This window comes from Panthera onca, chromosome D3 (assembly GCF_046562875.1).
Source record: "Panthera onca isolate mPanOnc1 chromosome D3, mPanOnc1 haplotype 2, whole genome shotgun sequence".
In the NCBI taxonomy this organism is placed as follows: Eukaryota; Metazoa; Chordata; class Mammalia; order Carnivora; family Felidae; genus Panthera; species Panthera onca.
The window spans coordinates 69545238-69571437 of NC_138350.1; the positions used below are offsets into that span (position 1 = coordinate 69545238).

At 39.6% G+C, this 26200-nt stretch overlaps 2 protein-coding genes across 2 annotated transcripts in view; both read left to right on the top strand.

The window, feature by feature from the left end:
* The window catches only part of ME2 (malic enzyme 2), a 73075-nt gene extending 72094 nt beyond the window's left edge, over positions 1-981 (top strand). The window contains exon 16 of the mRNA XM_060613876.3: positions 943-981. Within this exon, the coding sequence (XP_060469859.1) occupies positions 943-966 (24 nt within the window). The 3' untranslated portion in view covers positions 967-981. The remainder of the gene's footprint in view (positions 1-942) is intronic.
* On the top strand, positions 951-26200 carry ELAC1 (elaC ribonuclease Z 1). Its single transcript, XM_060613882.3, has 3 exons — positions 951-1107; positions 7289-7756; positions 9491-26200. The coding sequence occupies exons 1-3, from the start codon at positions 951-953 to the stop codon at positions 9955-9957; spliced, it is 1092 nt and encodes a 363-aa protein (XP_060469865.1). The 3' UTR covers positions 9958-26200.

The window sequence follows — 26200 nt, forward strand, 5'->3', positions numbered from 1 at the left end:
AATAAAGTCATCAGATGCTGCTCATTGCAATGAAAACCAGTCCAAAGATTTAAAAGAAAACTTAATGACCACTCCCCACCATCACCATTTTAATCACTCCTGAGATAACCAATGTTAACAATATGCTGTGTATCCTTACACACAGACTTTCTCTCTCATATAAATGCAGAGGTTTGGGGCATTGTTGTAAAAATGATGTTGTAAAAATCTGTAACTTTTCTCATTGTCGTCCCTCCAGGACAAGAGTTACAGAGCTGACTTAACTGCAGAATAAATAGTTGATGGTAGGAATGTACAGTAAAATATTCAGTCATTGTCCTGTTGAAATATATTCAGACCGTGTCCAAATTTTAGCCACCTTAAAAGTACCACCAGAAACATTGTACATAGGTCCTTTATTTCTATAGTGTCAATTCCCCAAAATAGGGTGGCTGAGTTAAAATGTACTGTTAATAGCATCATTATTATTGGTAATACATATTGCCAAATTGTGCTCCCAAACATAAAAGCAGTTTACACCTCTGCCAGTAGTAACATATGAGAATACCCATTTCCCCCTGTGTTCTACCTATTCATTCTTCCCTCCTTCCCCCCCAAACCACTCTCAACCACTGGTCTTTTACTGTCTTCATAGTTTTACCTTTTCCAGAACATTACATAGTTGGGATTCAATTACAGTTTTTAATTGACTGGATCTGGCAGTTTTTTAACTTGTTTGTTTTTGTACGTGTGAGCAGCCACCCAAGGTTTGGTAACTTGTGGTTTTAACTCACTAAGAGTTATTCAAATCTTACTTGGGATTTCTATGGAAACTTAGAAAATAAGAACCCAGTCTCTTCTGAATAACGAAAAGATAAATGAACAGTAAATCTCACAACGACCTGTTTTTGGTGATATCGAGCAGTGATGTGTAATAATCCCTGGGTAATCTTTTCATTGCAGGGTGGAAGATGTCTATGGATGTGACATTTCTGGGTACGGGTGCAGCATACCCATCCCCAACCCGGGGTGCCTCTGCTCTGGTCCTTCGGTGTGAGGGCGAGTGCTGGCTCTTTGACTGTGGGGAGGGAACTCAGACACAGCTGATGAAAAGCCAACTTAAAGCAGGTTAGTGTGCATTCAGCTCTCTCACCAAGACTATCTCTTATTCTGCTTCATTTTCTTGGCTCTCCTTGAGGCTTTTGCTCAGAAACAGCCCTCACAGTTGCATCCCACTTCAGTGCTAGAGCCCTGGCAAGGTTGGGAAGACCCTCAGGCATCCAGCCTCCCCCACTGAACTTTATCTACTTGTTCGTACTGTAAATGTTGAGAGCAAGGATTTATATAGGGTTAGGGGGTGGAGGATGGGTTGGGATACATGAGGCATATTAGATGGAGACTATGCAAGCAAAGGAACAGTGTACATGATTCCACCAGGAGATGGTTGTCAGTATCACGAGAGGATAGAAAGAGCAATAGACATTCAGAAGAGTGAGGTGTTCTTTTTCTTTTTTTTTTTTTAAATTTTTTTTTCAACGTTTTTTATTTATTTTTGGGACAGAGAGAGACAGAGCATGAACGGGGGAGGGGCAGAGAGAGAGGGAGACACAGAATCGGAAACAGGCTCCAGGCTCGGAGCCATCAACCCAGAGCCTGACGCGGGGCTCGAACTCACGGACCGCGAGATCGTGACCTGGCTGAAGTCGGACGCTTAACCGACTGCGCCACCCAGGCGCCCCGAGGTGTTCTTTTTCATGTGAGGTTATCAGGGTAGGCCTCTCACAGAAGGTGACCTGTGAGTCATTGAAGGAGGAAGAGGGATTTGCTGGGCTGGGGAGATGAACATGCAAAGGCCCAGCGCCAGGGAGACTGAGGAATACAGTGGCGCAAAGCCTTGGCCTAGAGTCAGGCCAACCTGGGTTGCAGTCCCAGCAGTGTCTTGGCTTTTGGCCTTAGCAGATCAACAAACTTAAGGCTTATTTTCCTTATCTTTTTTTTTTTTTTTAATGTTATGTATTTTTGAGAGAGAAAGAGAGACAATGAGCATGAGCAAAGGAGGGGCACAGAGAGAGGGAGACATAGAATCTGAAGCAGGCTCCAGGCTCTGAGCTGTCAGCATAGAGCCCAACATGGGCCTCGAACTCACATGCTACAAGATCATGACCTGAGCTGAAGTCCGAAACTTAACCGACTGAGCCCCTTATCTTAAAAACGTGGGTAGAAACTCAACTCAAGTCAACTTAAAAGGGGTGTTGTAAAAATTACATAAAATAATCCCCTTTCTGTGTGGTTGTTTCTTTCTCATCAGTTAAAGCTTAGCTCAGATGCCATCTCCTCAGAGACTTTCCCTGAACCCCTGGAGTTCAGTAATTCCTCGTTCTTCTCAGGCAGTTTACTGCTTTGTGCTATTTTTATTGACTTCTTAGCATCAATATCTAAAATTGTTATTTAAATAGTTGTTTCTGTGTTCGCTGTATTTTCCCTGTATGATAAAGTAAGCCCAAGGATCATTTATATCCTTAGTAGATGCCTAGTAAATATCTGATCAGTTAATGCATGAATAAGGTGTTCAGCACTTAGTATGGTCCCTCTCACTTACTGCATCTTGTTAACTGGAAGTTATTGAAATTATTCCTCTGATTCATCACAGTGTGTGGCATTGATGGCTATAAGAAAGTTAGTTCTAGCGTCCAGGGATCTCTTAGTCTAATGGTGGGAACTGACGTGTAAGTAGTCATAATGTAATGTGATAAAGAGAATAATGGATCTGTTTTCTAAATACTTTTGGAGCACAAAAGAGGGGAACGTTAACTGTGTGTTCAGAGAAAGCATCCCAGAGATGGTAACAGTACAGCTAGGGTCTAAGTGATGATTAGAAGTTTCTCTGGGGAGAAAAGTAGGGATGGACTTTCAAGGAACAGACAAAGTGAGCAAGAAGTAATCGAGTTTCTAGGAGAGAAGTGACATGTTTGGCCAGGATAAATGAGAGGTAAAAATGCTGACAAAGTGAGGGCAGATTATGAAGTTCTCTGTGGTTTGCTAAGGTATTTGGACCTTCTTATTCTGTTGGCAGTAAGGAACCATTAAAAGTTTTTAAGCAGGGGAATGATATGGTCTGATTTACGTGTTAGGGACAGAGTTTTCTTGTGGCAGATGTACTGGGAGAGACCAGTGTTAAGGCAGTTGCATTCATCTGAGAGAAGAGAGAGAGGATGAGGGTGTAGGGATAGGGATGAAGATGAGACTCAATTTAAGAAATACTTGTAGACCTAGCAGGGAGTGGGTGACTGACTGAATGTCTAGGATGTGAAGAAGTGAAGGATTATTCCAAGTTACAAGGATGGTGTCCGAGACCTAAACAGGGAGACAGGAAAGGAGCTGTTGGAGGAAGGAACTAACGCATTTCACTTAGGACTCATGGCCTTGAGGTGTACACAGTTCAGCCTAAGACCCTGAGGTCTGAATATAGCAGGTACTATACTTTATTTCCCTTGGGTCACACAGAGGTTCCTTTCATGAGAACTCTCAGGGAGGAGCAGGCTAGAGTGGAGGCAGTAATACCCCATTTTAGAGAGTAGGGGTTGAGGTGGTGGGATGATTAAAACAGAAACAAGAAACTGTTAAGTGTGGGTACTAGAGGTGTGGGTGTGGGGATTAGTCGTTACTTTTTATTTAATACCTGTGTCAGTTACCAATGCTGTATCACAGATTACAAATTTAGTGTCTTACTGCTTTTATTGTCTCATAGTTTCTGTGGGTCAGGGAGTTTGGGCCTGGGTTGGCTGGCTTCTCTGCGTCAAAGTCTCACTGGGTTGCACTCTGTATTTGGCTGGGGCTGAGGTCTCATCAGAGGCTCATCTGGGGAAGAATCTGCTTCAGAACTCACATAGGTTGTTGGCAGGACTAAGGCTGCCTCAGCCCCTAGAGGTCTCCTCCAATTCCTGATCATGTGGGTTTCTCCTTTGTGGTAGCTCGATTCCTTACTGCCATCCAAGGACAAAGAAACTCAAGAGCAAGTCTGCTAGCAAGATGGAGTCTTATAACATAATCACCGTAATCACACTGCATCCCTGTGCCATATTTTACTGGTTAGAAACAGTTTGCAAGTCCCACCCACACTCAAGGAGAAGAAATTGTGAAAGGATATGAACATCAGGAGCCAGGGGCCATGGGTACCACCTCACGTCTATCTGTTACAGTACCTTTCTCTAATATTTTATATTTTGTAGCTATTTTATATATGTTTTAAGTAAACATTTTGCAAAGCTAAGCCTCGTAAAAAATAAATAAAGTCTAAGAGAATCTTTAGTTTACTAAATTCGTATTGGCTAAAAAGATTACTGGCTTCAGAGAAGAGGGTGAGATGGTAATCCTAGAATATTATCTATGACTCTTTAGCATTTCAAAAGCCCTCAGTCTCAAACTGGAATGCAGAACCCTCAATTCATCTGGGTTACTCTCAACCCAATGTGGACCTGTTATTTGATTCATTGAAACCCTGTCAGCTTATACTCCTCCTCTTATGAGTTTTGTAAGGAAGTACTCTCTGTTTATCTAAACACACTTATTTTAAGCTTCCTTAGCCCTAATGTGCAAACATCTGATTAACAAGTAATAGGTTTGTCATGTCTTATTTCTTTCATAATTTTAAAGAGTGAGCTTAAGCTTTTCTTCTTTTTCCCTTAAAAATGATTATAAAAAGGGGGCGCCTGGGTGGCTCAGTTGGTTAAGCGACAGACTTCAGCTCAGGTCATGATCTTGCAGTTTGTGAGTTCGAGCCCCACGTCAGGCTCTGTGCTGGCAGCTCAGAGCCTGGAGCCTACTTCAGATTCTATGTCTCCCCCTCTCTCTACCCCTCCCCTGCTCACACTTTGTGTCTTTCTGTCTCTCAATAATAAATAAACGTTAAACAATTTTTTTAAATGATTATAAAAAGTATTACAAAAGTATGATGAAAAAATGTTTATAAAAAGTATACTTAGGGAGCACCTAAATGGCTCACTTAGAGGAACATGCAACTTCTTGATCTTGGGGTCATGAGTTCAAGCCCCATGCTTGGTGTAGAGGTTACTTAAGTAAATAAATAAAGACATTTTAAAAAGTGTACATTCTCATTGTAAAAATTCAAACAAAGCAGAAAAATATTAAAAAAGCCTAAAATCCCCCTTACAGGTAAATATTTTGTAGATGTATATATGTTAAAGGTATAGGTGTATTTGGTGTGTGTGTGTGTGTGTGTGTGTGTGTGTACAATTTTGCATAAACAGTATCATACTAGGTGTAACCTGCTTTTTTTTTTTCAACTGAACAATAATATATTGCAGATATTTTCCTATGGCAGTAAGTATAACTGTGTCATCGCTTAGGGGATCCTTAGAATTCCACTTCTCTATGGATGGCATATTCCCCTGTAATTTTCTTGTTCGCAAGTGAAAGGAAATTCATGCACTTTGCTTTCTTCATTTGATAGTATCCCCTAAATTTGATAATTGAGGTTGCTATTCCTTCTCCTTCTGAAATCAAGTTTCTTGAAATATTTGTCTTCCCTGAACCTGTGATAACTGTGGGAAGCAATTTTGACTTACTTAATTTGTCTCACTTGCTTTGGACTCACAGATTGTTTTGGTGTTCAGTTTTGGCTTTGTTTTACACTAGATAGGGAGAAGGCCCAGAAAGTCTCACTTGGCAGTTTTAAGGTCAACGTGGAGATCATGACTCAATAGCCATTCTAGTTATCTAGTTCTTTTGTCTGCAGAGGCCTCAGGTCACACTTATGTGTGTCTTGGCAGCTCAGACAGCAGGAAGGGGGGTGATGAATGGGTTCCAAGAAGTCAAAAGACAGCAACAACAGGGGCTAAAAAGAGAAAACAAAAAGGAGCATACTGAAGATACTTCTGGAGTGCCTCAGGGTCTCCAGATCTCAGATCAGCCTCTGCCCAATCTGTTGTTCTCTGCCATGGGGCCTGGGTTTGATGTATTAACTCAGGAAAGACTTACTTGGAGAACACTTTCGCCTTGATGTCACAGGATAAATCACATTACAATAAACTATTCCTGTTCTTTTATGGTATCAAATACTTGAAATAGATGGGCCATGAGCTAGGAGCAGAAGCCTCTGTTATACTAAAATTGTGTTAATTGGGATTGTTACTTTTAAAATGCCTTGTGGCGCATCTCAGAGAAATGCTAATGTGGCATCATGCCACATACCAGCAGTAGATTCAGTTTACCATTGACAATTCAAGTTACGACCTAAGCCAATATGTACTGAAAAAGCCATTGTGTTAGCTCACGTTGAAAAGAAGGCATGGGCACATGTACGTTGACATAATACCATAGGAGATCTGCCCTCTGATCTACATTCTAGCATCTATTACCTACCTTCCCTCTGGGTTCTTCACCCCTTTCCTCTCCTGCTTCTCCTTTCCCCCTCCTGTTTCATCATCTTCTTTTTCCTCCTCCCCCTTCAACCTCACTCAGACAGGCAGGCTCTGTCTTGGTTAATTCATCTCTGTCCAGTGCAGAGGGTCCTTACACGGCAGTTTTGGGTTCAGGCGTTGGTCCAGTTGGAGCCTGGGGAACATTTGTTTTGCTGGAGGTATGTATTTGTTATTCTCAGAGGGAACAGTAGAGGGCACTGTAACTGTCAGATGCTTTTGACGTTTGAGGCCTATCTAGTTTAAGTGAACTATTTTGGTACACTTTTTGTTTCCCTTTTCTTGCTTGCTTGCTTTCTGGCTTTCTGTCTGTCTTTTAAATTTTTTTTGAGGTTTATTCATTTTTCAGAGACAGACAAAGCATGAGTGGGGGAGGGGCAGAGAGAGAGGGAGACATAGAATCTGAAGCAGGCTCCATGGTCTGAGCTGTCAACACAGAGCCTGACACGGGGCTCGGATCCACGGACCATGAGATCATGACCTGAGCTGAAGTCAGACGCTTAACCGACTGAGCCACTCAGGTGCCCCTGTTTCCCTTTGCTTTGCTTTGCTTTGCTTTCACACTCTTTGTTTCCCTTTTCTTCCCTCTTCTTTTTCTATTTCCTTTCTTTCTGTAAGAAGATATGTAGGAAAATACTCTTAAAACTGCAATACTATGTAAATTGAAGATGCTTTATGAAAAAAGTTACATCTAGATCTTGTTAAAACATAAAGCCTGTCTTGCTTCTGAAATCATGTAGAAAAATATAAAGAAATACGTTTATGGTAATAAATAGAATTCTAAATTCATTTTGCTGCTTTCTATGTAAGTTGTTACACATGTTTCAAGTAGCTTTGTACCAAATTTTTTTTTTCTCTGCCTCAATCAAAAGGGAGAATTACCAAGATTTTCATCACACATCTTCATGGAGACCATTTCTTTGGCCTTCCTGGCCTCCTCTGCACAATCAGCCTGCAGAGTGGCTCTGTGGTTACCAAACAGCCTATTGAAATCTATGGCCCTGCCGGGCTTCGGGACTTTATCTGGAGAACCATGGAACTCTCTCACACAGAGCTGGTCTTCCCTTACGTGGTCCATGAGCTGGTGCCTACAGCAGATCAGTGTCCAACAGAAGAACTAAAAGAATTTACGGACGTGAATAAAACAGACAGTCTTCCCAAAGAGGGACAAGGAAGAACTATCCTACTAGACTCAGAAGAAAACTCATACCTTCTGGTTGATGATGAACAGTTTGTTGTAAAAGCATTTCGCCTCTTTCACCGAATTCCCTCCTTTGGGTTTTCAGTCGTAGAGAAGAAACGACCAGGTAAACTCAATGCACAGAAACTGAAAGACCTCGGTAAGTGGTTTTCTTTCTTCTTCTTTTTCTTCTTATCAGTTGAGCTGTTGTTAGCTGAAGCTGTTAGAAGTGTCATAATAACCTTCCTTTCCTCTCTCCCAGGCCCGAAACTGACATTTCTCCACTTATTTCTTTTGCCCAAAGTCTGCTTATTAAGGGAAATTCTTGAGGCCAAAAGATGCTATTCAGACCAAAATCCAAATATATACTTGAATCCTTTTCTCTTCAGCTCCCTGGATCCACATTTTTAGTCTCTCTTATCTTCAGCTAATGCTATCTTGCTTGGGAGGGTGGTTGTTGTTGTCCTAGGTCTAGGCCTTTATTTTTTCATGTCTTCCTTTTGAAATATGCTTTCAGTGACATCTTTGGCCTGAGAATTTTTGCCAGGGTTCTTAACCTTGCAACTGCAACCAGCTACTTTTCTTTCTTTCAGGATTTTCTTTCTTTATCAACTTTGCCTACTCATTCAACCTTGATTAAATTAATTTGATGTTCAGAATACTACGTCTCAATTGTTTTACGTGCCTGGGTTCATCATAGGTGGAAACAAGCATACAGAGATAGACTTGGGCCCCATCTGAGGCTGTGTACCTCCTCCCTGCCAGGCCATCAAGCATGAGAGGGTCTTCAGCACCTCTCTTAAAGCAGTGTCCAGGTCCTTTATACCTGCAGCATCACCACCTTCCTTGTCATGGCCATGTAGGCCCTATAAAAAGCATGATGGTATCTTCCGTAGATTTGTTTCTTTTTTCTTTTAAATTTACTTGTTTTTGAGAGAGAGAGAGAGAGACAGAGTGCGAGCAGGGAGGGAAAGAGACAGGGAGGGAGATGCAGAATCTGAAGCAGGCTCCAGGCTCCGAGCTGTCAGCACAGAGCCCAACACGGGGCTCGAACTCATAAGCTCTGAGATCATGACCTGAGCTGAATTCAGACACTTAACCGACTGAGCCACCCAGGTGCCCCTAGATTTGTTTCTTTATGCAAACTCTTCCTTCCTCCTCAACTAAAACAAAATGCTAAATAATGAGGAAAAGTGACTTAGGCCAAAGGTATTTTTATTATCTAAAAGCTGTGGAAATACTATTATATTGGGAAACTTTAAATATGATGTATGCTGGAATTAGTGAACACATTCTATTTGTTTATAGGTGTTGTTCAGAGTGATGATCATCAAGTGTTGTTCTATATTAACATAAGATAATTAATATAAGTTTTACCAAACCTAATTTGGTAAACATGGAAGTGCCCCTGCCTATGAAGAAGATTATGTATGATTGGATCTTGTGATCCAAACAATCCCCTCAAACAATTTTTTTAATTAAGTTAGTCAGTTTGTAGGTACTTTGTCATTATTTAAATGGACTCATTAAATTTACTCAAAAGATGAGCTTGTTAAGTAAAGCGGCCTCAAAAACTGTTACTGCTGTTCATAGCCTAGAATCAAAGCTGATAGCTTGACCCTAAGAAGGTCTTAGTGGGACTTAAAAGCTTAAAACTCATCTGACATGTGTGCTTGGGAAATGTTTTAAGTACTAGGGCATCACTAACATCAATAGCCAACGCTGAACTTTTAAAAATGTATAAATATTCCAGCTTTCCACAAGTAGTAAAATATTTATAACGATTATGAAAAGAATTGGATGCCTTTTCCATTTTGGTGCTGTTAAAACAGACTCTCTTAACAAGTCATAAATTCCATTCCCATGATGTGATGTTATCTGCCTCCATCATTAGGTGTTCCGCCAGGTCCTGCCTATGGGAAGCTGAAAAATGGAATTTCTGTTGTTCTGGAAAATGGAGTTACAATTTCTCCCCAAGATGTCTTAAAAAAGCCTATTGTTGGAAGAAAAATCTGCATTTTGGGTGACTGTTCTGGGGTTGTGGGTGATGGAGGAGTGAAGCTGTGCTTTGAAGCAGACCTGTTGATCCATGAAGCGACCCTAGATGATGCCCAGATGGACAAAGCAAAGGAGCACGGCCACAGCACACCACAGATGGCAGCAGCATTTGCAAAGTTGTGCCAAGCAAAGAGGCTAGTTCTGACTCACTTCAGTCAGAGGTACAAGCCAGTTGCCTTGGCCAGAGAAGGAGAAACAGATGGGATTGTAGAACTGAAAAAGCAAGCCGAATCAGTGTTAGATCTCCAAGAAGTGACTCTAGCAGAAGACTTTATGGTGATTGGCATTCCGATCAAGAAATGAAACCCAGGTTCTGGATACATACTGACATATCTGTGAATATGTTCCTGAGCCAACAGCCAAGTTGGTTGTTGTAGTTGGTGGTTGTGCTTCTAGTTTTGGTCTGAAATTATTTGGGTCCTAACCACCCTAAAAAAGGATAGAGCTGCATTGCTGAGCTGATTCAGCAGTGACAGGGAGCAAGCTTTTGGATAATAAATCATTTTAAAAAGAAAAAAACCAGCATCCTTCTTAAAGCCCAAATTTGACAAAACGATAACCTGTTCAGGTATACTTTTTGTTCTGTGGCTGCTGCCTCAGGTGTAAGCCAGTACCCCCATGCAATCCTGGGCTTAGTTTCTGCCCAGGTTTATCGCTGTTGTTGGCACAGTATATAGGGATTGGCCCTTTGGGCTAAAAATGGTATTTTGGCAGTTTGTCGAATCTGTTCATATTATTAACAGAATACAGAGAAATGTAATGAGACATTGGACATGCAGGATTGAAGGTAGCATATTAAATCTGTATTTGTTTGCTGGAATACTGAATGCAGGATCAAGGTAGGTGTTTATCTTCAGTCATTGTTCTATGGAACTTTCTGCTTTGCTGTAAACCTGTGGGTCTCGGCTGGGGGTGATACCACTCCCTTAGAAATTATGGGGATGTTTCTTGTCAAAATGACTCGGGGGATGGAGAGGGGTACTACTAGAATTTAGTCAGTAGGGACCAGGGATGCTAGATACTAAAAAATTTGAGTCCTGTACAGTGAAAAATTATCTCCCCCCAAAATGCAAATCTCAGGCCTTTTGAAATACACAGCCAGTTAAAACCTATACTCCCAATGTAAATATACTTTATCAAAATTAGTGATGTGAATTGAACTACTGGGTAAGTCAAATTCTGCAGCAAGCATTAAAAACCTAGCTACATGAAGGTATGGGGATTGGAATGTTATGTCAAATATTATTTGACAGAAATGAGCCATGAACTGGAACTTATGAATCTGGAGGTAAAGAAATGATATCTATTAAACCGAAGTTTAATTTATGTGTCCCTATTAATTAATAATTCTTTGAGCACAGTTTCAATAAGCTAGCTTTTCTTCCTTCTTCCTTCTATCTGCTATGGGGTTATCTCTGACTCATTTGACAGTGTTTCTCAAAATGGGTTACATGGAAAGCTAGTCTCAAGCATAGATTCATTCAGAAGGATTTCCTAATCACATTAGTTTGGGGAACACTTTATGTTGTGTGTCCCTCTGGAGGTGTTCTAGTTCTGGTCAATATATTAAAAACAGTACTGCTTGAGTGATAACAAACCAGTCTTTGGTGCCAGAAAGACTGATTTCAGAGTCCAATTCTGTACCTTATGGTGGTACCTTTGTGGCCTGGTGCAGATTACTTACTCCCTGTCAGCTTCAGCTTGCCCTTGCCCTTTCCTTTTCCTTTTCCTTTTCCTTTTCCTTTTCCTTTTCCTTTTCCTTTTCCTTTTCCTTTTCCTTTCCATTTATTTTGAGAGAGGGAGTGTGAGAACGGGGAAAGGGCAGAGAGAGAGGAGAGAGAGAAAATCCCACGTAGGCTGCCCATTGCCAGCGCAGAGCCCGACGCAGGGCTCGAACCCGTGAACCGTTAGATCATAACCTGAGCCAACATCAAGAGTTGGATGCCTGACTGACTGAGCCCCCCAGGTACCCCTTGCTCATTCTACACTAGGAAAAATAATGAGACCTACTGTGTAGGATTGCTGTGAAGACTAGGAGGAACATAGCATAAAAGGAACATAGCACATGGCTTGAAGGTTGAGAAGTCCTGCAGTAGAGGGGCCTGTCATCTGTTTTGGACCCCTTTCTCAGTCCTGTTTCACCACATACCATCTATGAACATGCAGGAACCTAGAGAATTTCATAGTACACATATTTACAAATTCTGTCATGGTATATACTGTTAAATCCCTTTAGGTTCTTTCTGGGACTTCTCTCACAAAAACTTTTGACTGCTGATTCTACCCTACTCTAGGCTCCCGGGCCACCAAAGTTTGACCAGCCTAGCATATCTTGGTTTCCGAACTCAGTTAAAACAAGCATTTATTAGACACCTAATGTGTGCCCAACCCTGTACACCACGGACTGGTTGGTAATACTCCTGGGGCTCTTGAGGTTAAAGACTGTAGCTTAATCACCTCTGCATTCTTGGAATTACCCACTCATAAGCACTCAAAAGTGTTTATTGAATGAAATGAGGCCTTGATATCATGACTGCATAAACTATATGGCCTAATGTTGAGGACCTGTGCTGAGCCCATTTCATTATTGCATTTGTCTAAAAAAATTTGGCCACCTGTTTGGTTGTGCTCTGTTCAACTGAGTACCAACTAAGTGCCGGGCTTTACCGTGTTAGAACTACGTAAGTGAATATAAGACACAATTTCAGGCTCAATGTCTGGTGGTAGAGATTACTAGTAAACAAAAGTAAATATACAATTCCTTCTCAGATTCTAATTTTGTAGCCTGGCACTCAATTTTGTTTTTCTTAAGTGTTATTTGGTAACTGATTTGAGCTGTGCCCTTAGAATCAGACCCTATTAATGTATGTGGTCTAAGTCATCAGAGACCATAGGAATGTAAGATTGATCAAACATAGAGTGTCAGTCCATAGTGAGAATTCTTGGGCTCTCTCCTGGCCTAGAATTTTTTTTTTTTAAGTTTATTTATTTTTTTATTTTAAGAGAGAGAGGAGAGAGAATCCCAAACAGGCTCTGCACTATCAGTGCAGAGCCCAATGTGAGGATCAAACTCATGAACCACGAGATCATGAGCCAAAATCAAGAGTCAGACGCTTAACTGACTGAGCCACCCTGGTGCCCCTAGTTTTTTTCTTAATGGTAGGACACATCCTAAGAATTTGTGGAGCTAGAATTAAGAATGAAGATTATACTGGACTTCCCAGAGCCTATAATATGCTCATGGTTGTATGACTCTAAGAGAGGATTAGAATATGTATCGTGCCCCGAAGTTATTTGATCACTGAATCCTTTTTGCCAAGGAACATCTTGGAGCACAGGAAAATACTGTTTCTTAATACTTTTCAAAATTATTATATTTGTATTTTTTACCTGCACTATTTATTGAGTTAATGAATTTCGTATTTACACTTAGTATTTTTTTGTCCTATTTATTTTTTTCATTTATTATTATTGTTATTATTATTATTATTATTATTAATTTATATCCAAGTTAGCATATAGTGCAATAATTTCAGGAATAGAATCCAGTGATTCATCCCCTATGTATAACACCCAGTGCTCATTCCAAAAAGTGCCCTCCTCAATGCCCCTTGCCCATTTAGCCCATCTCCCGCCCACCCAAAACCTCTCCATCAACCTTCAGTTTGTTCTCTCTAAAGTGACATTCTGTCAGGAATCTATAGGTACCTGCTTGCTTTAAATTTTAAAAATGCACTTTCCAATTCTCAAAAGGTATTTAGACTTGCCCAAATAGACCCCAAATCTGTTCTGTTTTTCTAATACTCATGCTTCATTAATATACTTTTAATGAGCTTTTTAATTACAAAAGCAGCATATGCTTGGCAGATAATTTTTTTAAAGAATTCCAGGAAGAAGATTACTCATAATTCTGTCACCCAGAAAGCACCTACTTCTCATTCACTGGTGTTCAAATGGAGGTGTGAATCAGTATCAATCAAGGTAGGCCGTAGGTGAACAAGGCAGTACATAGGTGGACAAGGCAGGATATAGGCAGACAAGGTAGTACGTGGGTGGACAAGGGTGTGTAGGTAGGCAGAAGTCCTAGGGCTGTGATGCCAAAGCCTCTAATTCAGTAGGTCTGGAGTGGAACCCAAGGATTTGCACTTCTAGCAAGCCCTCTAAGATACATGGATGTCTGACCATAGTGGGAGAAAAAGCTCTTTTTCTATGCACTAAAAAAAAGAAAAAAAAAATGGAGTGTGTGTAGATATTTTATATATATTTAAACATACTATGTTTGGGGCGCCTGGGTGGCTCAGTCGGTTAAGCAGCTGACTTTGGCTCAGGTCATGATCTCACGGTCCGTGAGTTCGAGCCCCGCGTCAGGCTCTGTGCTGAGAGCTCAGAGCCTGGAGCCTGTTTCAGATTCTGTGTCTCCCTCTCTCTGACCCTCCCCCGTTCATGCTCTGTCTCTCTCTGTCTCAAAAATAAATAAATGTTAAAAAAAAAATTTAAACATACTATGTTTATGTATGTGTGTATGTTTTTACATGTAGGTTGACTTCAAACTGGTTTTCTAATTTCACATTACGAGCATTGTCCCATGATGTTAACTGTTCTTTGAAAGCATGAATTTAATGATTATAATATTCCATTCTATAGATGTAACATAATTTAACCTATTTCCTATTTGGGGGGCATTGAGATTCTTTTCCATTATGTATAATTAATACCATCATGAAGATTCTTTGGTGTCAATCTTTGTATCTTTGAATATTTCCTTAGGATTGATTGACTTATTGGAAGGCCAAAACCTCTGACTGTTGTTTTAGACTCTGCATAGGAATCACCCACCTGTTTTCTAGCTCACAGCAGTGTGAGAGAGGCCTATTTTGCTAGTCAGTGGGTGGATTATACAGTTCATCAGTTAATGACTTTTCTAACACTTCTCTTCCAAGATACTTGTCTTGTAAAGATTATTTTTGCCTCCTAGTGCAAATAGCTTTATTATGTCTTTCAACTAGCATGTATAATTCAACTATAATTTCCTTGACTATTCTTATGCCAACTTAAAAAAATTGAACAGTTTTTACTTAATGGGGTATGAGTCCTTACTGCTTTAAGTGTGTTCATGACCGATGTACAGGGAAGGTACTTTTGTCTTCGCAATGTACTTGTTCTGTCCTTACTGATTGATGGATTTTTCAAGTAATGAATGAGTCAATATTTTTTCTTATTTGGGAAGAATAAAAAGAAAATGTTGGTAATGCTTTGAATATTCACTCTTGGCAGGATAAGAATAGAGTTTGGGCATGGTGGGACATGGGGTAAAATCAAGAAATTCTTTTCTTCCAAAGTAGAAAGTAAACAGTGTTTAAAACTAGAAAATAGAGGTGCCTAGGTGGCTTAGTTGATTGATAATCCTACGCTTGATTTTGGCTCAAGTCACAATCCCAGGGTTGCAGGACTGAGCCCTGTCAGGCTCTGTGCTGAGCATGGAGACTGCTTAAGGTTCTCTTTCTCCCTTCACCCTCTCTCCCCCTCGGGCACTTTTCCTGGCTCACACTCTCTCCCTCTTTCCCTCTAAGATAAAAATTAAAAACTACTGAAAAATAAATAACGCTTTTAGCATGCTGTATTAAAAAAGAAAAAAGGGGGCTCCTGGATAGCTCAGTCAGTTAAACATCCAACCCTTAATCCCGGCTCAGGTCATGATCTCACAGTTCATCAGATCGTACCCTGTGTCAGGCTCTGAGCTATCAGCACAGAGCCTGCTTGGGATTCTCTCTCTCCCTGTCTCTCTCTGCCCCTCCCTGCTCACTCTCTCAAAATAAATAAGTAAACATTTTAAAAGGTAAAAAAATATATTCTCCTAAAAATAAAGGGGGGGGTGTAGTCAATACCAGATGAATAGTTAGGAGTGGAGGAAGGGATCTTGAGTAGAAGGTGCGAGGGGTATGAGGAGGAATGTTCAGAGGACTACTGACTTTCATAACCTAATAGTATGAGTACCAGTTGCTATTTTTAAAATACTGTTTGCTATTCTGAATGATTTATGTGTATATGTATTCATTTCGTTTAAAAATTATATGAAACATAAATATCATTCAGAGTAGAATAATCGTATCAGTTGCTGGTTTCCACATGGCTGCTCCAGGTATTCGACAGTTTCTCTCAAGCTTTTTTTAACATCCAATCCATTCTCCCTACTGAAAAGTGATTTTTTTTTTTTTCAAAATGCAAATCTGAGCCCAGCATCCCCTACGTGAAACTTTTTAATGGCCTTGCCTTAACACCCTTTCCAACCTAATCTTTCTCCAAAGTGCCATTCATTTTTGCAGCTCCAGCCACGGGTCCTTCTTTTGCTTTGTCAGGGGCTTCTGTTGTTCCAACCTCCACTTGGAAAGTTCTTTCTCCTCCCCACAAGATAACCTTTAGTGGGCCTTCAGATCACAGCTCTGCAGTCACAACCTCAGAGAGACCTTCTCAGACTTCCCACCAGGAGGCATATTAACTCTTGAAGCACCTGCACCCCCACCTTTCTGGTGCTTGTCGCTCATATTTTCATTTTGTTTATTTGAGTATTTGATTAACGTTCCTTTTTCCCACTAACACGGCAATCAGAACTGTGTCTGATTTTGTTGCCTTTTGTGCCCTAGCTCCTAGCTCATTGGAGCATACTAGGCGCTCAATAAATAATAGTGACTGGCTCAATTTTCCTTGCCATCCTGTTCTGTTAAGATGCAACACCTCACTCTCCTAGGGATTTTTCCTGATCAATACTAAAAACAATGAAAAATCCCCACTGTTACTCTCTAAACTAAAACTGGAGAGGAATAGAATGGTTGTCTGTGACCTTCATGAGGCAAATCCTTATAAATACTAATTCTAAAGCTTTAGCTTGTGTCCTAAGATATGCAGACAGATACCTAGAGTCAGAGAAAAGGTTGGAAAAAAGTTTTTGTGCCTGAGAAATTGGGATGTTGCCTTTTGTGAAGTATAGGAAAGTCAGAACAAAGGTAATAAAGAATGAGAGAAGGCTAAGCCCCATTCAGGGTAAGGAAACTGGGGGAGAACCTTAAAAACACAGATGGGTGATAATTCAGTTTTATGGTGGCTGCGCTGCTTGGAGTAAGCCCCTCCAATTCCCCCAGACCATCTTTGAAGTCTGATAGACACATAGGATTTGAGTAATCTCTCCTCAACTCTGCACACCAAATAAGAACAAGTTCTGAATTCCCTGACTGTGTTGACCTGGGTGGAAAAGGGACAGCAGAAGTGAGAGTGAGACAACCCCAAACTAACACAGTTGACAGGAGCTGGAGTCAGAGGTGAACACAACCTAAGTCTCCCAGGAATTTTCAGGAAATTGTAAGGAGGGCATTGACCTTTATGTAACCCATGGGGTGGGGAGGCAGGAGAGGTATTGAGCCAATGTCATGTGTATCTTAAAGGAGAGGGCAACTTTGGCTAATGTCTGGACACATATTTCTGTGCCCTTGACAGAAATATTCTAGGGATTAAACACCTGTCATCTCCAGGATAATAAGGAAGTAGAGGGGGGTGCCTAAGTTGACCCAAAGTAAAAAATATTTCCATTCCTAAATAAAGCTGAGAAACACTGTTGCTCAGATGTCAGCATGCTAATTATACACTCAGCAGACATGGCAGGTACAAAGATTAAATTCGCCCACGAAAAAGTAAAAGGGGAAAGGCAAGAGATCAAGTTTCCCAGCTATATAAATCCCCCTGTAACTGCCAGAAACTGTTCAGGCAACCTCAGCTAGAGCTAAGCAACATTTAGTTTGGTGTTGCCAAATGAAGCCAAGGTTATTTTGTCTAGGTTGTACTCGACATTGTTGTGGCTTCCAGAGATCATAGGTTTGTCTGAATGAGACCATATCTTTGTCAAACATCCTGGACTGGAGCTGACCTTGTAGAAGTACCTATGTCTGGGTCAGCAACCCAAATGCTGTTCCTAATTGACCACAAAGGGCCTTGCTATGGAACGCATCTTCATACAGCTGGTAGATACTGGTAGAAAAACAGTTTTTTCTCCCACATGCCTCTACTAAGAGGCAGCATAGCCTACTGCAGTGGTCTTCAAACTAGGATATTTGTACCCCTCGGGACATGTAAAGACTTTCCTAAGGATACACAGGCAAGCTTCCATATGAAGAATTTCCTAAAATCAATCTTGCTGATAACTAGTGTAGGCACAGTATCTTTCTGGGTCCATTTCACAATGCTCCAGGATACCAAAAAAGGGGGAAATTGAAGTATTGGCATTGGGGCTAAAACATGAATGATTAGGTACCAAATTCTTTTGCAAAATGGGTAAGTAGTTTCTAATTTGTTGCTTTGAACAAAATTGAAGGAGGATCTAATCAAGTCTAGATCAAGGAGTATCTGACCTATCCAATGATAGATTTCTTAAATTGCTTTATTGAGATAACAATTCGCATACCATGAAATTCAGCGGTTTTTCTTATATTCAGAGAGTTGTGTAAATATCACCATTATCAATTGTAGAACATTTTCATTATCCCCTGAAGAAACTCTACCCTTTGGCAGTCACTCCCACTTTCCTCCCAAACTTCATAGCCCTCAACTACTTTCTACCACTAATCTTCTTTCTAACTACTAATCTGTTTTGTCTCTATAGATTTGCCTATTCTTAACATTTCATATAAATTGAATCATACAATATGTGGTCCTTTGTGATTGGCTTCTTTCACTTAGCATAATGTTTTCAAGATGTATCCATGTTGTAGCTTGTATCAGCCAAATAATAATATTCCATTGCATGGATACACTGCATTTTATTTATCCATTCATCAGTTGATCCAATGATAGATTATTGAAAATACTCTTTACAATATGCCTATATCAGGAATGAAGAAGGAGACATTGCTACAGATCTTACAAATATTAAAAAGTGAAAAGAATACTATAAGTAACTTTAATTTTAGATAAAATTGCTAAAAGAAATTCCTTAAAAAACAAAATTTTCTAGAACTGACATAAAAAATATAGGACTATTCAAATTTTCTGTTTTTTAAAGAAATTGAATTTGTGGTAAGAAACACTTCTTACAAAAAACCTCCAAACCCTGCCCGCCTCCCCCCTGCCCCCCCAAAAAATCCAGGCTTACATGGTTTCGCTAGTGAATCATTCTGAACAATTAAGGAAGAAATATACCTTTCTCCTACAAATACTTCCAGAAAATAGAAAAAGAGGGAACACTTCCCAACTCATTTTATGAGGTCAACATAACCTTGATGCCAAAACTTAAAGGACATTAAAAGAAAGGAAAATTATAGTCTAATCTCTCTCATGAAAACCCTAAAGAAAATAATTAGTTAATTGAATTCAGTATTATATAAAAGGAATAAGACATCTTGACAAAAGGAGTTTGTTCTTCAAGGAATGGAAGATTTATTTAACATTTTGAAATCAATATTATTCACAACATTAATAAAATAAGTGGGGGAAAAAGTGGTAAGATGATCTTCATAAATACAAGATTTTTTTGATAAAATTTAATACTCATATGATAAGAACTCTTAGCATATTAAGAACAGGAAGGAATGCCCTTAATCTGATATATATCCACAAAATAATAGACTAAATATTGTATACATTTAGTAATAAAATATTGAAATCTCCCCTTGTGGTGTGAGAAACGGACAAGTGTGCTCATTTAATACCACTTCTATACAACATTGTTTTGAAGGTCTTAGCCAGTGTAATAAGGCAAGAAAAATAAATGAAAGGTATAAGGACTAGAAAGGAAGAAATAAAACTTATTGTTAGCTGATGATATGATTATGTCCATAGAAATTCAAAAGAATAAGCAGATAACATGTTACCATTATAAGTGAGCTTAGCAAGATGTCTGGATACTCAATCAGTGTATGGAAAATCAATTTTGTTTCTATATTCCAACAATAAACAGATTTAAATATTTTAACTGAAGCCATTTACAGGGGCATCAAAACTATCAAAAACCTTGGAATAGGGGCAGTTGGCTGGCTCAGTAGGTGGAGCATGTGACTGTTGGTCTTGAGGTTGTGAGTTTGAGCCCCATGTTGGGTGTAGAGATTACTTAAAAATAAAAATCTTCAAAAAAACAAAAACAAAATCCTGGGAAAAGATCTAATGAAAGATATGCAAAACTTAGTTGAAAACTACAAAACATTATTGAGATATATTAAAGAAGACTCAAATACATGGAACTTTATACCATGTTAATAAATTTGGAATACTCAGTATTAGAAAAATGTTATTTATCCCTAAATTTATCTTTAGTTTATTGGTCTAGGTGGGAGTTATATGGGTACCTTTATGGTGTGAAAATAATCAAGCTTTTCAGTTCTGATTTAGGTATTTTTCTATATGTAGTTATACATCAATGAAAATTTAAGAACATTTTTGAGTTATATGTCAATTATATCTCAATGAAGCTGAAAAAGGGGGGAATATTTTTTGAAGAAAAGATTCTAGGAAGAGTTCTAATTCCTATTTCCTGGTTATTCGATCAAGCACCAATCTAGGTACTGCTATGAATTTTGCAAATATGATTAAAGTCCCAAGTCAATTGACCTTAAGACATGAAAATTATCAGTTTGAGCCCCACATCAGGCTCTGTGCTGACAGCTCAGAGCCTGGAGCCTGTTTCGGATTCTGTGTCTCCCTCTCTCTCTGCCCCTCCCCTGCTCACACTCAGTCTCTCTCTCAAAAATAAACATTAAAAAAAAGATATGGAAATTATCTGGATGGATCTGATTCAATCAGGGGTGTTATTTGAAAGCAGAGAATTTTCTCTGGCTAGTAGTAGAAGGGTAAGTTAGAGAAGTTTGAAGCATGAGAAATATTTGAGAGTCCATCGCTGGCTTTGAAAATGCAAAGGGCAACATTCAATGACCTGAGAGTGGTTCTTTGCCAGTAGCCAGCTGGGAAACAGGACTTTGGTCCTACAACTGCAAGTATCTTAATTCTGCCAACAATATGAATGAAACATTTTCTTTCCCAGAGCCTCCAGATAAGAACTCAGTCCTACTAATATCTTAATTTTGGACTTGCAAGACCCTAAGCAGAAAACTCAGCCAGTAGTCCTAACCTCCTCTACCCACCACAGACTTCTCATCTACAAAATGGTGAGATAATAAATGGGTGTTATTTTAAGCTGCTGCTTTTATGGTATTTTGTTATGCAATAATAATACAATAGAAACTAATGCAATCACTATGTAATTAAAAAAATATTTTTGTTTTATTAAGATAGGATTCACATACCACAATTCACTCATTTAAAGTGTACAATTCAATGACTTTCATTGTATTCATAGGGTTATACAAGCATCACCACAATCAATTTTAAAACATTTTCATCACATCAAAAAGAAATTCCTTACTTATTAGCTATCATCCCTTATTTTTCCATCCCCTAGCCCTAGGCAACCACCAATCTACTTTCTGTCTCTCTGGATTTGTCTATTCTAGACATTTCATATAAATGGAATCATACAATGTGTGATCTTTTGTGCTTGATTTCTTTCACTTAGCATGTTTCAAGTTTCACACATACTATATCCATGTATCAGAACTTCATTTCTTTTTATGTCTGAACAGCAAATATTCCATTGTATGGATATGCATTTTGTGGATATATACATACATTTTGTATGGATATATATTTTGTTTAGCTATTCATCAGTTGATGGACCAGGCTTTATTCTTCCTTCCTTCCTTCCTTCCTCCCTCCCTCCCTCCCTCCCTCCCTTCCTCCTTCCCTCCCTTTCTTCCTTTCTCTCTCTCTCTCTCTCTCAGAGCAAGATATATATTTTCTAATGTTTATTTATTTATTTTGAGAGGGAAAATGAGTGAGCACACAAGCAGGGGAGTGACAGAGAGAGAGGGAGAGAGAGAATCCCAAGCAGGCTCCATGATGTCAGTGCAAAGCCCAACACGGGGCTTGATCCATCAAACCCTGAGATCATGACCTCAGCTGAAATCAAGAGTTGGACACTTAAAGAACTGAGCCATCCAAGTGCCCCTCTTTCTTTTTTTTTAATAGTAAAAAAACCCAATAAACACATAAATTTGCCCTAATAATTTTTAACTTTACATTACAGTATTGCTAACTATTACCAATAACACACTATTGTACAACAGACCTCTAGAATTTTTTCACTTTGCATGACTGAACCTTTATACCTATTGAACAACAACTCCCTATTCCCCCTCTCCCTAGCCCATCAGTCATATAATCATATAATATAATATAATATAATATAATATAATCCTAGCCCATCAGTCATATAATATAAATGATATATGTAAATAAAATATAATATAGAATAATAAAGAATATATAGTAAATATTAAATGAGGTTATAGGATAATCTATTCCTTCTATCTATCTGTGTCTTTCTTAGAAGAGCAGTTTAGCATGATGGTTCAGAGAGTGTTCTTTTAAATTCCAACTGTATCATTAGTCATGTGATTCTGGGCAAAATCACTTAATCTCTGATTCATTGTCCTCTTCTGTACACTGGGTAATAGTATCCATCTCACAGGGTCATTGGGAGGCTTAAATGAGTTGATATGAGTGTAACACTAAGCATAGTGCCCAACACATAGCAAGTCCTCAATAAATGCTAGCAAACAATATTATGTCTAAGTTATATAGATTATAAATGCCTCAAAAGCAGGGGCCCTTGCATTCTTTATAGCTAACGTGTAGAGACTGCTCAAGTTTTATCCATTTGCTTGGCTCAGCAGTATTAATTTATTAGCAGATGCAGGCATTGTCTTGCTTGCTGGTTTCTCCATCTGCTCTAAATTTAGGACTAAATAAAGACAGTTGTGGGGGTGGAGGAAGGTTTAGAGATCTCTGGTCCAAATCCCCTGGGTTTTTGTTTTGTTCGAAAGCTGTAATCCAGAGAAAATTTAGAAGCATCTGCTGAAGACCATTTTTAGGCATTTGCAGAAATGTGTAGCATCTATTTACATTGTTATGTGCATCCATACTTCGAATCTTCAGTCATTTGCATAGAGTAATATCCTAACTGGTGTTCCAAATTTGATGCTACTCTGTATATGGTAATTCCTAACTCATTATAACATATAGATATCAAATAAATTGATTTATGAGAAGCAATTCACTTTTTCAATCTTTGTAATTAGAATAGTCAGAATCTTACAATCCCAGATTTGAATAAAGATGTCTAAGAATAGGGCAGTGTAATTAAACTTTACATATGTATAGTGCATAATAATACCTTACATCTGTATATCTTTTTTTTTCAATGTTTATTTATTTATTTTGAGAGAAAGACAGCATGAGCAGGGGAGGGGCAGAGAGAGACAGAGAATCCCAAGTAGGTTCCACGCTGATAGCACAAAGCCCGATGTGGGGCTCAATCCCACGACCCTGGGATCATGACCTGAGTCAAAATCAAGAGTCAGATGCTCAACTGACAGAGCCACCCAGGCACCCTAACATCTGCATATGTCGTTTGATGCAGGGGAGTATGATGAATTCCATTTTGTAGATGAAGAAATTAGAATCAAGAGGTGTTGGAGCACCTGGGTGGCTCAGTTGGTTAAGCGTCTGACTCTTAATTTCGGCTCAGGTCATGATCTCACAGTTCGTGAAATTGAGCCCTGCATCAGGCTCTGCGCTGACAGCATGAAGCCTGCTTGGGATTCTCTCTCTCCCTTTCTCTCTGCCCCTCCCTCCCTCCCTCTCTCTCTTTCTCTCTCAAAAATAAATAAACTTAAAAAAAAAAAAAAGGAATCAAGAGGTATTGACTGACTTGCCTAAATTTACTAACTGGTATTAAATGGCAGAGCCAAGGCTATCCTCAGGTTTCCTGACTGTTAGCCAGTGCCCTTTCCATCTGTTGGCAGAGGAAAAAGTTAGGAATTCCCACTTTCTTCCACCAAGTTTTATAGCCTGACTCTACTAAGGACCAGACATTATTTTCCAGGATGGTCTGTGTGTGAGCCTTCAGTGAAGCCCAGGCCTCCCTTGGTCAGTCCCATTTTGTAAATGCTACGGGCTCATCCCCCTGACAATGAGGATTTATACTAGGGAAATGTTGCAGATAACAGTGTTTAACTGCATTGCTGGAACTGAGAAACTTTGGAATTGAAAGATCAAAAGCAATCATCTATTAAATAACTTGAATGATGAGGAAAATCTTCTAGTCAGCACTCAACCTCTTTGCTTCTCATGTCAGGCTAAAGATGCCTATAAAACCCCATGTAATGTGACTGCAGAAGGTGTTCTGTAGACAGAACATTGAATAAAAGCCATCATAGGAGTTTTGCAGTTTGTTTTCCCTGGAAGAAAGCCAGCATCCCAGAATTTCTTGTCATTGAATAGATGAGAGGGAGCAGGATTAAAGTGGAAAGAGAAGTAGCCTGAACATCTAGTTGAATGGGACCGCTTCTATGTGGTTGATGGAAAGTATTTATACTGTAAAGGAGTTAGCTTGAGTGGTAGAGACAGAATGACTAAAATCTCAGTGCAAGATGTGTATAAATCCTGACCAGACAAGTATAAACTGGCATAGACAGGTATGAAGCATATGATGTTGGGGATAGAAACTGGTGAAGAGAAAGCCAGTGTAAAGGACCCATTTCGTGTAACACCCAAGTATGATAGGAGTGTTTATGTTTCAGAGGACCAAAACCAAACTGAATGAGCCTAAACAGTAACAGAAGTTAATTGATTTCTTTTAAGTCAAAAGAACAGAGATGCTACCAGCATCAGGTACTACTGGATCCAGAGCTCAAGGGAGATCAGGGTTTTTTCCTCTCTCTCCTTCTAATTTTTAGCTCTGCTCCCCTCTGTTTATTATCTCTTTGCTAATGTAGAAGGACTTCCTCTACCTAGTCAGGGAAGAAGGGCAAACTGATGCTCCATCCTAGCATAGCAATCTCAGCACAAAGAAGGAATATGGCTTCCGTGTATAAATTCACAGAGGATTGTGATTGGCTAGTGTAGGCCATATGTCTGCCTGTGGACCAGTCTAAGGCTCAAAGGCAATGGAGTGCCAGAACTGGTCAATTCTTGCTCTTGTGCTCCCACCCAAATCACAGCCCATGGAGTTTATTATCAGGAAATTGGTGGTGAGAAATTTGGCTGGGCTATCACAGTCCACTATAGCTGTAGTTCTCCAATTTACCTGCAGATAAAAATCATCTTAGGGTATCTGGGTGGCTCAGTCAGTGGAGCGTTTGCCTTTGGCTCAGGTCATGATCTCATGGTTCTTGAATTCAAGCCCCACATCGGGCTTGATGTTGTCAGTGTAGAGCCCACTTCACATCCTCTGTCCCTCTCCCTGCCCTTCCCCTGCTTGTGCTCTCTCAAAAATAAATAAAACATTTTAAGAAAAGGGGGGGTGGTGCCTGGATGGCTCAGTTGGTTAAGCATCCAACTCTTATTTTTGGCTCAGGTCATGATCCCACAGTTTGTGAGCCCCACATCAGGGCAATTTTCTCAAAAATTCTGTACTGCACTGTTAGCTGTTAGAGGGATTCTCTCTCTCTTTCTCTGTCTCTCTCTCTGTCTCTCTCTCTCTGTCTCTCTCTCTCTCTCTCTGTTTCTCTCCCTCTATGCCCTTCTTCTGCTCCTACTCTCTCTCTCAAAATAAGTAAATAACCAAAAAAAAGTCACCTTGGCCCGTTATAAAACAGATGCCTAGGCTCCCCCCTCAAACCAATGCAAGCAGAATTTACAGGAGAGACAGATGGTAACTTGTATAGTAAACGAGTAACCCAAGTGTGTTAGTTTCCTGTTGCCACTGTAACAAATTGCCAAAATCTTAGTGGCTTAAAACAACATGAAGTTATTGTCTTACAGTTCTGGAGGCCAAAAGTCCAAAATCAATTCAAATGGACTAACATCAAGGAGTTGATAGGACTGCTTTCTTCAGGAGGCTCTGAAGGAAGAATCTGTTTGTCTTTTTCAGCTTCTAGTGGCTTTCTAGTGGTGTTCCTTAGCTTATGGCCATTCCTCCATCCTCTTAGCATTTTCTACTCTGACTTTTCCTGTGTCCCTTTGGAGAGGGCCATTGTGACTACCTCAAGGCCCACCAGGATAATCCAGGATAATCTCCCCACCTCAAAATCCTTAACTTAATCGTGTCCACAAAGTCTCTCTTGCCATATAATGTGATATTCATATGTTCCATGGATTGGGTCATGGACATAGTTGAGCCATTATTCATGCTACCATACCACATAATTGTTATTAGGTTGATTTGAGACATACCACAAGGAATGCTAGCTAATACTAGAACTGCAATGTAAATATTCCAAACCACAAATATACAAGCATCATTAATTATTTAACTGTATATAATATATAGATGCCCAAACTGGGTGCCCACATACCATGTCTTTGCATGTATCAATTAATCTTGCCATTTTGTGTAGGAGACCATTGAATGAATTTACTGCAGTCTGTTTGTATTTTCACCCATGCATGGATATTTGGCTTATTTCCTGTTCTATTTTGAATAAAACTACTTATGAACATTGGTGTACAA

What these genes read in the sequence shown, in the direction of transcription:
- ELAC1 (XM_060613882.3), top strand. Translation starts at nt 951, where the DNA reads ATGTCTATGGATGTGACATTTCTGGGTACGGGTGCAGCATACCCATCC. An exon ending in GAAAAGCCAACTTAAAGCAG is followed by an intron (nt 1,108 to 7,288) that starts GTTAGTGTGCAT and finishes CTCAATCAAAAG; the next exon opens with GGAGAATTACCAAGATTTTC. An exon ending in ACAGAAACTGAAAGACCTCG is followed by an intron (nt 7,757 to 9,490) that starts GTAAGTGGTTTT and finishes CTCCATCATTAG; the next exon opens with GTGTTCCGCCAGGTCCTGCC.